This window comes from Kryptolebias marmoratus, linkage group LG23 (genome assembly GCF_001649575.2).
Source record: "Kryptolebias marmoratus isolate JLee-2015 linkage group LG23, ASM164957v2, whole genome shotgun sequence".
Classification (NCBI taxonomy): domain Eukaryota; kingdom Metazoa; phylum Chordata; class Actinopteri; order Cyprinodontiformes; family Rivulidae; genus Kryptolebias; species Kryptolebias marmoratus.
In genome coordinates this window covers 13109114-13123491 of record NC_051452.1, presented here as the reverse complement: position 1 = coordinate 13123491, position 14378 = coordinate 13109114, and the positions used below count along the sequence as shown (strand labels likewise).

At 41.7% G+C, this 14378-nt stretch overlaps 1 protein-coding gene across 1 annotated transcript; it reads right to left on the bottom strand.

Annotated features, from left to right (window-relative positions):
- Positions 1 to 6713: 6713 nt before the first annotated feature.
- On the bottom strand, positions 6714 to 10666 carry nhlh2 (nescient helix loop helix 2). Its single transcript, XM_017432787.3, has 2 exons — positions 9821 to 10666; positions 6714 to 9105 (listed from the first exon to the last, which is right to left on the bottom strand). Exon 2 carries the CDS (start codon positions 9073 to 9075, stop codon positions 8704 to 8706), a length of 372 nt encoding a protein of 123 aa, XP_017288276.1. The 5' UTR covers positions 9076 to 9105; positions 9821 to 10666; the 3' UTR covers positions 6714 to 8703.
- Positions 10667 to 14378: the final 3712 nt, after the last annotated feature.

Below are 14378 nucleotides of genomic sequence, written 5' to 3'. Positions count from 1 at the left end.
CCCCCCCCCACCCGAGATCAATTCGATTTGGTGTCCGGAAGATGGATGGATCCCTCCCCAGCGACGCGGAGTTTATGAGTTTAGAGGTTTTTTTTTCGGTAAATAGGGGAGAAAAATGAAAGCGTGTAAAAATGAAGACGAAGTGGGAAGAGATGGAGTTTATGAGACCCCCTCCCCACGCATACATGCAGAGACGGAGCGAGGGGCGCCGCAGAGCCTCACATGACTCAGGGGCCGGTAACATTCACTGGGTGACAAATTAGGCCTCAACAATCTTTGCTTGCAGATTTGCAACCTTCCATTTGGAGTTATAGCGATATATTTAGTTTAAAGTTTGAGCCCTAAAATATTTCATTTCAAGCTAAAAAAAATGAAGAAAGGAAGGTAAATTCAAGATGCCATTTCCATGTGGATCAAGGCTAAAACAATTTGAAAAATGATGCGTATTCATAAAACACCATTCCTGCATAGACAGGGTCCATACCTAAGTTCCCCAGTACCTATGTTCCTCGATACATATGTTCCCCGGTACCTACGTTCCTTGGTACATATGTTCCCTAGTACCTATGTTCCCTGGTATCTATGTTCCCCGATACCTAAGTTCCCTGGTATCTATGTTCCCTGGTACTTATGTTCCTCAATACATATGTTCCTCAATACATATGTTCCCTAGTACCTATGTTCCTTGATACATATGTTCCCTGGTAACTATGTTCCTCTGATTCCCTATGTTCCCCGGTATCTATGTTCCCCAATACCTAAGTTCCCCGGTACCTATGTTCCTTGATACATATGTTTTCTAGTACCTATGTTCCCTAGTACCTATGTTTCCCGATACCAAAGTTCTCTGGTATCTATGTTCCTCTGATCCCCTATGTTCCCCGGTATCTATGTTCCCAGTTATCAATGTTCCCCAATACCTAAGTTCCCCGGTACCTATGTTCCTCAATACATATGTTCCCTGGTACCTATGTTTCCTGGGAACATTAGGGGGAACCTGGAAACAGGGATGACCCCATGGAGATGAGTCAGGGCTAAAGTCACTAGTCCCTGTTTAGACGAGACAGCAACAGACGCTGTCGTTCAGAATTACACCGTTTCTCCAAACTACAACAGGTAAAGTGTTAAGTGTTTATAACTTTTCCACAAAGCCATACTTTTTTTTTGTCTCATTGCTAATTTTAGGCCCTGTCATGTTAAAATAATCATTTTAAACTAGATTGTTTTCAATTTTTATTGTTTTTATCTTTAAGGAAATCGGAACATGTTTGGGTTTCGGTCTGCTAGTTGGCAAAAAAGTTTTTTTAAGACAAGTCTGGCTTCTCCAATGGGGTGTTTAAGTTGGGGAGAAAATGGTAGACTTGAAGGTCAGCACAGGACCAATTATTCTTTCTGCCGGTGAGAAATTTAAAACCTAGTTCTTTGCTAAAGCGATTGTCAAAATCTAAATCGGCATCTTGGCTCAATGCGGGAGCTTGGTGAGATTAAAAAACAAAACAAAACAGAACAGAAAAAAATAAATAAAATTAAAAAAAATGGGACAGCAGGATGGTGAATAAAGTCTCCTCCTGACTCACCGTGACACTCATCCAAAGGGACTTCCACAACAAAGACCCAAAAATTGGATTTCAAAGACCTTAACCAAATGGAAACCCAATGAATATCAGCGTTTTAACTCTCCAGATTGGGCCGTGCGCCGGGGCCTTATGCGTGCACACACACCTTATGACAGAGCCGGCGATACAGATGGTCAGAGCGTGAGCCTGAATGAGAGGGGGACCATCCGCGGCTGCTGACGCATTGTGGGGGGACGTCTTCTTCAATACAGCACTTAATGAGAACAGACTGACTCTTTCTCCCTCCATCTATTCTATTCCTCCCCCGCTCCACCCCCACCCCCCCTGCTCCTCTTCCTCTTCGTTTCTCCACTTCTTCGCTCCTCTGCCCATTTCCATCTGTTTGGAGACAAAGGGCCACGAGCCAGCTCAAGCCCCGGGACCCTGCTGGTGAAGTAGGCAGGGATAATACGGCCCATCCCGGGGGCTGCATTTCAACACATGGACCTGGCTTTGTACTTCTGCAGCACGAGCACCCTTCAAACTCTAAGAACACACGTGCACACACACACACCGAGGAGAGAGGAAAGCAGGGGAAACAGAGTTGCAATATTGACAGGGGAGTTCTCGCCGAACACTTCCATAATACCCGGCGACGCGGAGGATAAAGGGGAGGGCGAAAAGACGAGGCAAAACAAAAAGCCCCAAATGTTGTTCGTCGTACTGCGAACATATGGCTGTTTGTTGTCATACTCTTCCTCCCTGTCCAATTTACACAGAGCGAGCGAGCTCTCGGAATCAAATGAGTGTGTGCGGATCATTGTGTGTGTGTGTGCTCCTCCAGGCTTTGAGTGGGCCTTATACCTGAATGATTATGAGGAGAAGGATGTCCAAATGCTGCTAATGGCCGATGTATAATCCCCTGCCGTCTGCACACACCTCCTGACATATGGTCACTCCTCGGCCTCCACCATTACATAAGCCACACCGCGCAGACAGGGTGGGGGGTTGTGGTGAAACGTGGTACTTTCTCACACACACACATATAAGCATGCAGCGGCCACACTGTCAGCCAGGCTGTTCAGTGCCCCTCAGCACTTCGGGCTTCGCCTGTCACTTTCCTTACTCCCCCACCCTCTCCTCCTGCCCCTTCTGAGGGGTTTGTAAAGAATAAATTGAGGATGCTGCGGAAGCTTCTGGGACGAGGAGCACAAATGGCCTGGTAGTGCTTCGCGGCAACGTGCAGATGGACTCCTCCATCAATAAGCTCGAGCAGAAGTCCGTCTCCCCACCATGCCAGAATCACAGAGCTTGTTTTGTATTCTGAAGAGGGCAATCTGTTGATGCAACATATTGGTGTTCCTTCCCTTTTCTCCTCCTCCTTTGATAGCGGCTTTGATGGGAGCAGTTCGAAAGATTGGGCTTGTCAGGTTTGAGAAAATGACATTTTTTTTTAATTTGAGGTCCGTCATGACATTCTGCTTACTGATGTATTTACATTTTCAGCCAAATGCAAGACAGTAATAATGGAAATGATACAAAAACAATTGGCAGTAAGAGGTGGGTGATAAAAACAATACAAAAAATAGGTAATTCAAAAACAAAAAAAGTCCTGAGAACCAAACTAAAGCAGTCAAACTGCACTATAAAAAATGAAATGTGTGTTGTGTTAGGATAGTAGCGCAACTGTTAGCAAAGGAGTCTCCATGAAGTCTTGAAATGTTTACAGAAAGTTGCAGTTTGCTCAGGTGAGTCACAGACGGCCACTATCTTGTTGCTTAAATTTTGAAAATGTGCAAAAACTTTGCAGGACAGCTTTTATCTCAAAATAGTCACAGAGTTGTCACGGGAGTCTCAAACTCGTCTTAAACTCTTCTCAGTTAAGTTTCCAGAAGTCTAGAGCTGTATTTTGGCATCTGAACTGCAGATCTCCTATAATAGGAAAAAAAAAAAAAAAACTGGTCCAAATCTGCCTAGCTTCATTTCAGAAGTGTACTCCAGTAGACGTGGGAGTCTTGCAACCTGTGCACACAAAAATAGGCTGCAATTTTCAACAATTGGTTGCTCAAAACGCAGCATCACTACCGACAATCACAGACCAGTGACGTAACACACACAATATTTAAAAAGGTAAAAATGAGTATATTTTGTTGCAATAAAACAATATTATGTTACCATTAATTAGAAACATACCAGCCGTGACATCAGTCATAAGGCATGGAGCACAAAGAAAAAGGAAAAAGTGTTCATCTAGTCCAGGGTAGTCAAACGAGGGCTCCTTTTTAATTGTTTTTTACAGTTTTTTTCTGCATTGTTGTCACTTAAATCTGATACCTTTGCTATAAAACGTTTATTGTGTGCTGAAATGGTTAATAACTGGAAATAATATCAAAAACAACAGCAAAAATGACTTTTGGGGAGCATCTTTAGCCAAGCTAAGAATGGTCTTTCTCTGTATGTTCATATGTTGTTAATGGGGACGTTCTCGCCACCTAGTGGCGCGGCATGGCATTTCAGCGTTTCTGTTAGATTGTGTGTCAGTTTGAAAAAAATATTTGTAGCGGTGCACAGAGGATGTCAAACAGTCATTCAGTCAGATGTCAAACCGCAAAACAACACTAATAAAATCAAACATCTTCACTCTCCAAATATAAAATATTTGTGACCTCACTTCACCTTAAACAGAAACAACACAGACAGATATCTAGATAGTGTGTTTTAATCTTGCATGTTTGTAGTAATGTATTTTGTGGCTCAGTTGGAACAGCTTAACTGTGGCATTTCCATGGTTAAGGGTTCAATTCCCACTGGGGCCTGACGAAAAACTCCCGATAATCTAATGTGGTTTGGATGAAAGCATTCACACATCTCCTCCTCCATAACTCAACCTCTTATACCCCAATCGATAAGACTATAGGCGTATATTTATTATAAATGAATATAAATATTTGGATCTTCTCTGCTTATAGCATTTGGCAATATTACATCTCGCTCGCTCATAAATTTCCATCTCTCCCATCCCTTCTTTCTCGCCGGGTTTCCCACGGGAGGTGCCAGACGGCCAGTAATTTGGTTGTCTTGGCTCGTCTGGAGTAACACCTGCCCCCTCTCTGGGGAGGGAGGGAGCCTTTCAGCCAGGAGCATACATGTAGCTCCTACCACTGCCTTTAGCTGCTGACCACTGAGTGTGTGTGAGGCGGTGCATGCAGGAAGGGGCTTCTGTGTGCATCCACTCAGTCTGTTGCAGTGTGAGTGTGTGTTTGGGCCGAGCTTTCATCCCCGTGTTAAACTGGGACTGCGTTTATTTCACCTTTCAACATGTGTGTGTGTGTGTGCAAACAGGACTAAACAAATGTTTGTGTGCGTGTGGGCTTTCTCAACCAGTGTGTACACGTGTGCACTGGCCTGAGCGCGAACCTCACATCATCCCTCAATCCAATCAGCTCAACCTTCTACGGCAGGCCATTGTAACATATAATCAAACGACTCTTCTATCTCGTTTAATTTTTTAACGGAAGTATTCCTTCCAGTCAAAATGAAACCAGCATGCCTTGAAGGAGCGCATGTCGCCCACTGCCTTACACATCAAAGATTAATGCAGTGCTTGGAGTATTTATTAGGGATTATTCTCAGCTACTACCACACCAAGTTTTACCTCAAAATCTGTGAAACTGGTAGTTACAGTCGTTTTTGTGTTTGTTAAGGTCGATCGATTGTGGCGGTTACCTTGAATCACGCTGACTCCAAAAGGTAATTATTTGTAGATGCACGTTCAATGATCATTTTCTGAAAGTTTCAATAAACTCCGTCCACTGGTTCTTGATAGATTCTGCCAACAGACACGTGAACACTCAAGCAGTCACATGATCTGTGGAGTTTCATCACACTCTGACTAGCCAGAATTTAAATGTAAAATATCTAAAACAACATTTCTACTAGTAAAAACTATATTTAAGGGTCTCCACAGCTGAGGTTGTTGGGAAAGTTCTTTTTAACATTTTAGACATCTCCCAATATCACTGATGCCTAAATTTAAGATCATATGAGAGATTTCTGGAATAATTCCTCATTTTTGTGACATATAAAATGATACGACTAACGAGAGTAGGATCATATGTCTGAAATGAGAGAGTCTTGTTTTATTGGATGAGAATGAACGGGAAAAATGAAATTGTCTTATTTGAGATTCTGAATATCTGCTTTAAATTTCTCGTCTACTTCCCGATAAAATGGCTTGCCATAGCTTTAGCCGAGGTGTCTGATGTTAGCAGCTAATTTTCTTGAGCGTACTAAGATGAAACCCGATGTGATTTAGGCACGAACAGCGCTTCGAAACAGGAAAAGGACTCTTTATTAGGTATTTCTTTTTTAATTAAAAATAACACCGGAAAATATGAAAAAGTTTGTCCATAAGAAACCAGCCGTCACACGATAGTTCTACTAAAAATCTGCATAAAGCAACAAGTAGCCTACACAACCCTGAAGAGACAAAAAAATCTTTGGATAGAAGATATGTTGTTTCTTTTTTTTTTTTAATCCCCCCCCCTAAACTTTCTCTAGAAAATTACTTATTGGAATTTTCCGGAATACAAATAAGAGACAAATAAATAACAGATTTAATCTAAAATAATAGCCTAATATTAGCACGTTGTTTTTGGTCACAGCAAAAGAAGAGGTGTCGCTATCACATGATGACCCCTCGGATGTAAGAACTAACTGGAAAAAAATAAAAATAAATATTTTAATCAGACGATGTTTCTTAACACCGCAGTGAGTCCGAAAATGAGAAACTTCTCAACACATTTCATGGAAGCAAATGGTCTGTGGGGGGCCACGAGACGCCCCAACTCGAAGTGCTCGTCGTTGCTAAAATGATCAGACAACGGACATCATCCAAACAAACAAAGACATCAAACATACATAAAAAAACAAAACAACAAATGCAGTGAATAACAGAAAGTGCCTTTTTTTTCTCCAAAGAAACACCATCACATTTTCAACTTCACAGCCTAAAATATAGAAGCAACAAACAATATACATTTATACAAAAAGACGCCAGCCTATAAATTAATTACCAATAGGATCAACACAAATAAATAGATAAATAAATAAATAAATAAATAAATAAATACACATTAAAAATGATTAAGGTCACAATTTCTTGTCATAAGTGGCACTTGAGTCTCTTTTTTTTTGTGTATTTTTTTTTTTTCCATTTCCTTCACGGAAAAACATCATCTAAGCTACAGATCTAAAGCAGCTACGTCCTTTACATCCTTTCATTCTGACGTGAAAAATGCCCTCAGTGGTTATTTGTTAAACACCACCCTGGTAGAGAGAGGAGGGGGGATGGGCTTTTTAATTTTTCTTTTTCTTTTATGAAATCAAACGGGATTAAACTAATATTATTTACGGTGCTGGTTGAGTGTGGAAAATTCAAATCCGTTTAAAAAGTCTAATTTTTTTTTTTACGCTTATAATCTTTTTCTCCTCCTGGAAACATGAACGCCTCGGGGGGGCTCCCTCTCCCCCTCCCCCTCCACACTGTACATCAGGGTATGTGGTATTTATTTATTTATTTTTAAATGATCATTTTTATTATTGCATCCAACAGCTGAAACCACTCGGCGCTTGTTGCTCTGCCTGTTCGGTGAAAGGCTTCGATTCGGACCGATTTCCCACAGAAATCACCAACTCTGGCCTCACAGTGAGGGACGACTGTAAGGTGTGGAGAAGCCCAAGGGGGAGAACTGGCCTCATTTCAACAGTTCTGTCCATTTTTAGTGATTGAAAACTTAGAAGAAATCTGATATGAATGCAAGAGGGGAGATTATATCTGCCTAATTTGTCAGAGAAAGCATTATTTTTAAAGATACCATGAGCAAACTCTTTTATCCTGACATAACTAGCTGGTTTGACCTCATGATTAACAGAATGAGACATAGAAACAATATTTCTTACTTTAATGAACTGAAATGATCTTTCCTAAATCAAATTAAACCCGTTACCTCAAGAAGAGAAGACCAATAGTTCTTTATCTTGAAATAATGTCACGAAAATAAGTTTCGGAGCATGGCCTCTCTAGGCTTCTATACTTTTCAGCGATTCAAACGTTCCTTAAGACTTTAGCCAGCTTATAAAGATGTGTGGAGATTATTTTAGAACGCAAAAATCCCCATTCGCCATTATTTGACCAACTTAAACAAAGTGTGATTGTAGAAAAAAAAAGTAAATTACTGCAATTTCCAATATTGATCTGTGCTATTCAATGTAGTTTGTTGAAGTGAGAAAATAAATTATTGCACAAAAACAAGATTTTTTTAGGCCAAATTAAATATATTAACCCATTATCTTGAAAAAAACAAGATAAATAGGTTGTTAACGCAGGAAAACGCTGTGAAAATAAAATTCTAAGGATGTCCTTTCTGGGCTTCCATACTTCTCAGTGATTTGAACATTCCTTAAGGTTTTAGTCAGCTTGAAAAGACATTTTGACGATATTTTAGATCAGAAAACTCCCCACTCTATTTTTTTACAACCTTATTAGGCCAATAAAATAGTGTGTCTGTTAAAAAAAAATGTTTAAAAAAAAAACTGCATTACAAAAAAAACCCAAAACAAACAATTAACCAGACCAGTCTCACTCATTACTGCCATTTCCAGTATTGCTATGTGTTGGTCAACGATAGTTGCTGATATGACAAAATATTTTTTTGCAAGATAACTTGATTTTCTAGGCCGAATTAAATAGATTAACCCATTATCTAAAAAAAAGCAAGATAAATAGGTTGTTAACGCGAGAAAACGTGGGAAAATAAAATTCTAACCATGTCCTGTCCGGGCTTCCTTACTTTTCGGTGTTTGAATCGGCTCTAAAAGTCATGATATGCTTTTTTTAATAGTGTAAAATCTCCCCTTTTTTAACAACTTTGAATTTGGCCAACCTAAAAGTGTCTGCATTCAATCTCAGCTGCAAAAGGTTTTAAAAATACTGCGCTTTGAAAACACCAATCTACCAGCTTCGCCCGCTAGCTAGCTGCCGCCAACCTTTACTGGCCCCCCCTTTAAAAAAATGGCGCCCGGGGACGCGTTCGGGTCCAGGTTCCAGACCCCCACCCACCCCACGGGCACATTGTCCGGGCCCCTCTCACACGTCCAACACGTGGTTCAGGTAGGAGATGTAGCAAATAGCCAGTCTGAGGATCTCTATCTTGGAGAGTTTCTTGTCCGGCGGCAGCGTGGGGAGCAGCTTCCTCAGCTCCGCGAAGGCCACGTTGAACGCCTCCACCCGGATGCGCTCCCGGGTGGCGTGGGCCGAGCGGTACTTGGCCGTGGCCCGCCGCCGCCTGCGCTTCTCCTCGCGGCTCAGCGGCTGCTCGGCCTTGCACTTGGCCCGCTCCTCTCCCTCCGCCGGCTCGTCGGACGCGCAGCCCGCCGACTTCAGGCCGTTCAGCATCGTCTCCGGGTCGGACTGGGTCCAGGAGAGGTCCGCCTCGGCCTGATCCGGACTCAGCATCATTTTCTCCACTCAGCCGGGGGTGGGGTGGCTCTTCACCGGGAGAGAAAAACGAGATATGATGGTCAATTTTAGCCTTCTAAATATCCTACTAAAAAAACACAAAAAAACAAAACAAAAAAAAAAAAAAAAAAAAAAAAAAAAAAAAAAAACAGGAGTAAATCAATAAAAAGGAGAAGTTAATTAGGAATTCTCATTAAGATTTAATTAAAAGTGTCTGAGGCCCCATTGGAGGAACCACTGCTTGTGGGGCCCCTGAAAGTGGCCCCCCACACATCTAAATGCACTTTATTGCATAATACATTAAATAATAAATAACTCCAAATGCAGTCAATGCTTCATTTGAAATATTATTATTTTCAAGATAAAAAAGCCAAATATTTAGAAAGAAAAAAAAGACATCTGTGTTATAAATGTCGGTTCAGATTTCTTGTTTTTAATCCTTTTTAAAAATATATATTTTAAAGGAAGAAGCTGCTCCTTTTTTTGTGAATTAACATAATCGGAGTTGGCCATCTGTCACAGTGTGAAGAACACATCTGCTTCGCTGAGGCCACCGTGACTTGACAGCAAATATGATGGAAAAATATAACAATGATAATAAAGTTGATCTGCTGGGAGGAATTACAGCAGTTTTTACCAGAAAAAAAACATTTAATTGAATAAAAAGCAAAAAAAAAAAAAAAAAATTATTTAGGAGAAAAACTCTATTATTGTTGGGTTTTTTTAAGATGTTTTTTTGCCTTACCTTGACAAAGACTTGTGCAATTTCTTTTTTCTTTTTCTAATGGAAGTAAAAAAGGCGCTCGAGCGGAACCTCAACTCCAAATTAACTCATATTCCAGGAGCCAAACGAGCATCGGATGTCAAAAAAAGAGGGGATGAGCATTCAGGTTGGAAAAAAAAGATAAAAGAAAAAAAGAAAAATAAGAAAGACTAGAAACTTGTTTCACTTTTTCCAGCTGCGAACTTGCAACATCACTCAGGCAGAGGTTGGGGAGGGGAGGTCGAGCGGAGAGATCTTGATGAAACCCAGTCTGGAGTCGCGTGGAGATCGGCTCAGGTTTGGAAGGAGACGGAGAGGAACAAATAATAAAAATAATACAGAGAGGAGGTGATGATGATGATGGCGATAAGCAGGGATCAGTCAGCCCTCCGTGTGATCTCGGGCGGCACAGACAATAGGTGAGATGAGCTGATACAGAAGTGAAAGTGCGGCAGGGCTACTCATCCGTCCGCCTGTGGAAGATGAGGATGAAGAGGATGAAGATAAGCGGAGGCTCTTCCTCGTCAGGAGTCAGGCAGATCGCAGATAAATCCCCCCCCCTCCACGGTATCTTTCTTTCCCTCCTCTTCCCCTCATCCACCGAGCATCATGTGTGAGATAAGATCCAAACGATCCCCACTAATAAAGGCTCACTTCATGGACGGAGGGGACGGAATATATTTGAGGATTGGGCATTGTCTAACGCCGCCTCCTCCCTCCCTCTCCTCCCTCTCCTCACGCCCCTCGGCCCTTGAGCGCTCTGCCTCCCGTGGGAGCAGTGGGCAAAGGGAAGGCAGAGATGTGTGCATGATAAAGGACTGAAAGGAGGGGGTAAAAAAAACAAAACAAAAACATACATGTTGTGAGTTTGTGCACGTGTGTGCATTTTCAGTAAAATAAAGGAGTGATTAAAAGAAGTAACAGTTTCAAGGGCTGTGGCGGGGCGTGTTGGGGGCCACGGAAAGGAAGAGACTCCAACCTGACTCTAATTATCTAACTCATCTTTAGGTTTGGCTTCATGCTTCTTCATAGAGACACTTAATAATTGTTCTTATCATGTTGGATTTTTTTAAACATCAAAACAAAACTAAAAGTTCCTTATTTTTACTCTCAGTTCCCTGCATGGAAAACCAGATTCTGGTGTTTCAAACTAACCTAAATTAAACCATCATCTGAAATTCATCGGACGCTTTTTTAAAACTCATACAAATTAGCTGTTCAAGAGCTTATACTTAAAGGGAGAGTTTGTATCTTTTAAAGTGGGGTTCTGTAAAAACATTTTAAACCCGACAAATCTGATCTGAGTATCGGATAGATCTGTGAACGACCTCGGCTTACAGAATAAGCTCAGGCTGCAGTGCAAAAAGGTTCAATTTTTGCCTCAATTGTTGTCTTAACTGAGATTTACATAAAAATTAGTTAATAAAAAACACCATCTAGGGACCCTGTTAACTAAAATATCAATCTATGTTCACATCAAAGTTTTCTAAGAGGTATATCTTCAGAAATAATCCTTTTAATTTCCTTTAAAACTAATCATTTTTTCCTGCTGGATGTCGTAGCGCCGGGAAATCCCTCCATATAATGTTTGGAGTCATTTTGAAGCTTGGATATAGGGCTGGAATTCTTGATGACAACCCTCCAGACCGATCAAAATTAACTTTTCAAACCAGCACTCTCTAATTGTTTGTCAGGTGATAAATCGCCAAATTCCAACAAACTACGAATCATTTCGAAGCTTTCGAAACGGAGATTTTGAAAACAATCACTCAGTACTGAAACATTCCTCTTCGTGACTCATTTTGCTCACAAATAGAGTTTAATTCTGATACGGTTAATGAGCTAAAGGCTAGTCAGAGCGGGGTCAGGAGCAAAGCTAAAACAGCTAAAACAGCTGTAGTCTCAAAAACCTCCCAGTGCTTCATGAAAACACTAAAAAGCTTTACGTCACTGTCAAATTTGCGTTTTATTCTGGCAGAAATATTCAAACTACCTGAGCAGAAATGTCCCAGACTGCACCAGACGTGCTAAAAACAGTCGCTCCTGTTGCTGTTTGGTCTTGCTTTCTGTGTAAATAATTGAGTAAAAATAAAAGATAGATAAAAATAACCTTTGAGACTGGTGTCGTTTTAAGATGGAAGCAATCCACTTTGGTCTTGGTCCCACACAGACTAGCCATTAGCTCGTCAGAGTGAGCTAACTAAGGTTGTTCAAAGAGCTATCTAGCACAGGTAAGATATTAAATGTCTTACCATAAAACCCTAAATCAAAAGATCTGAACTATAACTTTAAGATTTACATGTTTATTTAGGTTAAAACACCAATTCAGCCATTTAAAACAATTATTTATATCTTCTTTAATTGGCTATAACTATAGACAGGGAGAATATTGTTAACTCGTCCCTCTAAGTAATAAATAATATGTACCGTAAATTGTTTTTTGTCTGTTTATTTTAACAAATCTGTGGTTAAGTGGCTGTGATAAAATGAAACCATCATTTAAAACATCTTCGCAACCATGGAAATGTTTATTTGAAATTCTACGTCTGACTGGATATGTCATGTGTGCAATCTAATTTTAGAGGTCAGCCTGAGAGGTGAGTAAATTTAAACATTTTAATTAAAACATTTCACAGATTTCATTCAAATGACCAGATACTTGTAACTGTGCTAAAACTTACACTATACTGCCAAAAGTATTCGCTCACCTCTCTTCACAACAATATGAACCTGAGTGGCATCCCATTCTTAATCTATGGAGGTTTAATATGATGTTGGCCCAACCTTTGTGGCTATAAGAGCTTCAACTCTTCTGGGAAGGTTTTCCACAGGTTTAGGAGTGTTTTGGGGAATTTTGGACCATTCTTCCAGAAGCTCATTCATGAGGTCAGACACTGATGTTGGACAGAAGGCCTGGCTCACAGTCTCTGTCCTGTTGGGTTGAGGTCAGGACACCAAATTGCAGCAACAGCAGCTAGCTGTAGCCCTTCCTGTGCAGCCTGGGATACATCTTGCAGGAACATCAAAATAGCTGTTCGCTCGTCAGAATACATGAACTGCACGATCCGTGCACACGTGCACCATCGGGACACAACCCAAGCGAAAAGTCACACAAGCCTGCTATATTTTCACAATCAGGAAAAGCAATAAATAAGCACTTCTGTTTATTTCCTAAGTGATTATGTCATGACAGTTCTTGACTACAACTGAGGTCAAAGATATTCAAGAGTCATCAGAGCGCATCTACGTCGTGGTGAGGACTATTTCCTGAAACTTATTCTGCTCCATTGCTTTCCTAAAGTTTTCCGCAGAACTGCAGTGACTTGAATTTCAACTGGACTACTGTTCACTAGCATTTATGTAGCAAACCTGGAGGTCTTTTGTACAAGTTGTCTGTTTTGGAATCCGTTAAACGAAGCCGTGCCGCCACCTAGCGATGCTCCAACGACTCCTAAATATCTCCGCCACCAGTGGTAGTTGCCTAATTTGTGTGTAGCTGTCGACTAAAGATTGCACAGTTTCTGTATTAAACTCCATTTCTCCAAACTGAGGTCATTCAAAGAGCTATCTACAACAGGTAAGATAGTATTTGTTTATATCCTTACCACAGAATCCCACTTTAAAAGATCAGAGCTGTCATTTTCAGAGTCCTTTGAGTAATAGCATTTAGCTAGCTCTCGTTAAAATTTTACATTTTTGTGTTTACTGTGAATTTACGACTTCCTAATGGCTTAACCAAGTTTATTAACTAAATCAGCCCTCTTCCATTGCACCTGCCACACTTTTCGATGAGGCTGTGTATGTTTCAGATGTCTGTATTGTGCTCTTTCCTTCCTTCCTCCTCCCATCATGCCTCCCTGTGCCCGGTGGCACCACCGGCGTCAGGTCAGGAGGGCATGGTTCCAGAGGAGGAGCGGTGGCCAGTGAGTGTGGAGACTAGCTGCGCCTAACGAGGTGATTAAAACGATAAGGGGAAGCACGGATGACTTGGCGTGGCCCCCAGCCACCTCCATGTTTACTGCCACCGCACACACACACACAGGCAAACACACTGAGAGCGAGAGAGACGTTCCAGCCACGACGCCAGAAGGACCGTATCAATGAAAACGCAGCACGTGCAGAGCTTGTCAGAGAGGGAATGTGCGGGTAAATACGTGCGTGAGATGACGGACAGCTCGCCTTGGGCCCTGCTGGGGTCTGTGGAGTTTGTGACACAGAGAGACTCACAGTGGGGTGTATTGGAGACATGTCAAGACCAGGAGACAGAGGCCTCCTGACAGCTGGAGCCCACGGACACACACAAACACACACACACACACACACAAAACCAGCCTAATTGCTCCACAGACGGGGACGCCGAAATAGCCTGTTTGGTGGTCACCCGGACCCCGCCTCAGTCCACGGGGCTCTTGGCCAAAGACATGAAGGACACCTCCGAGGCTGTTTTGTTGGTGCCTGCTGCACTTACATCCCACAGCTGATGTAGCGAGTCTGGAGACAGGCAGCACACTGCGGGGTGGAGGAGTCACAGGAGAACCGT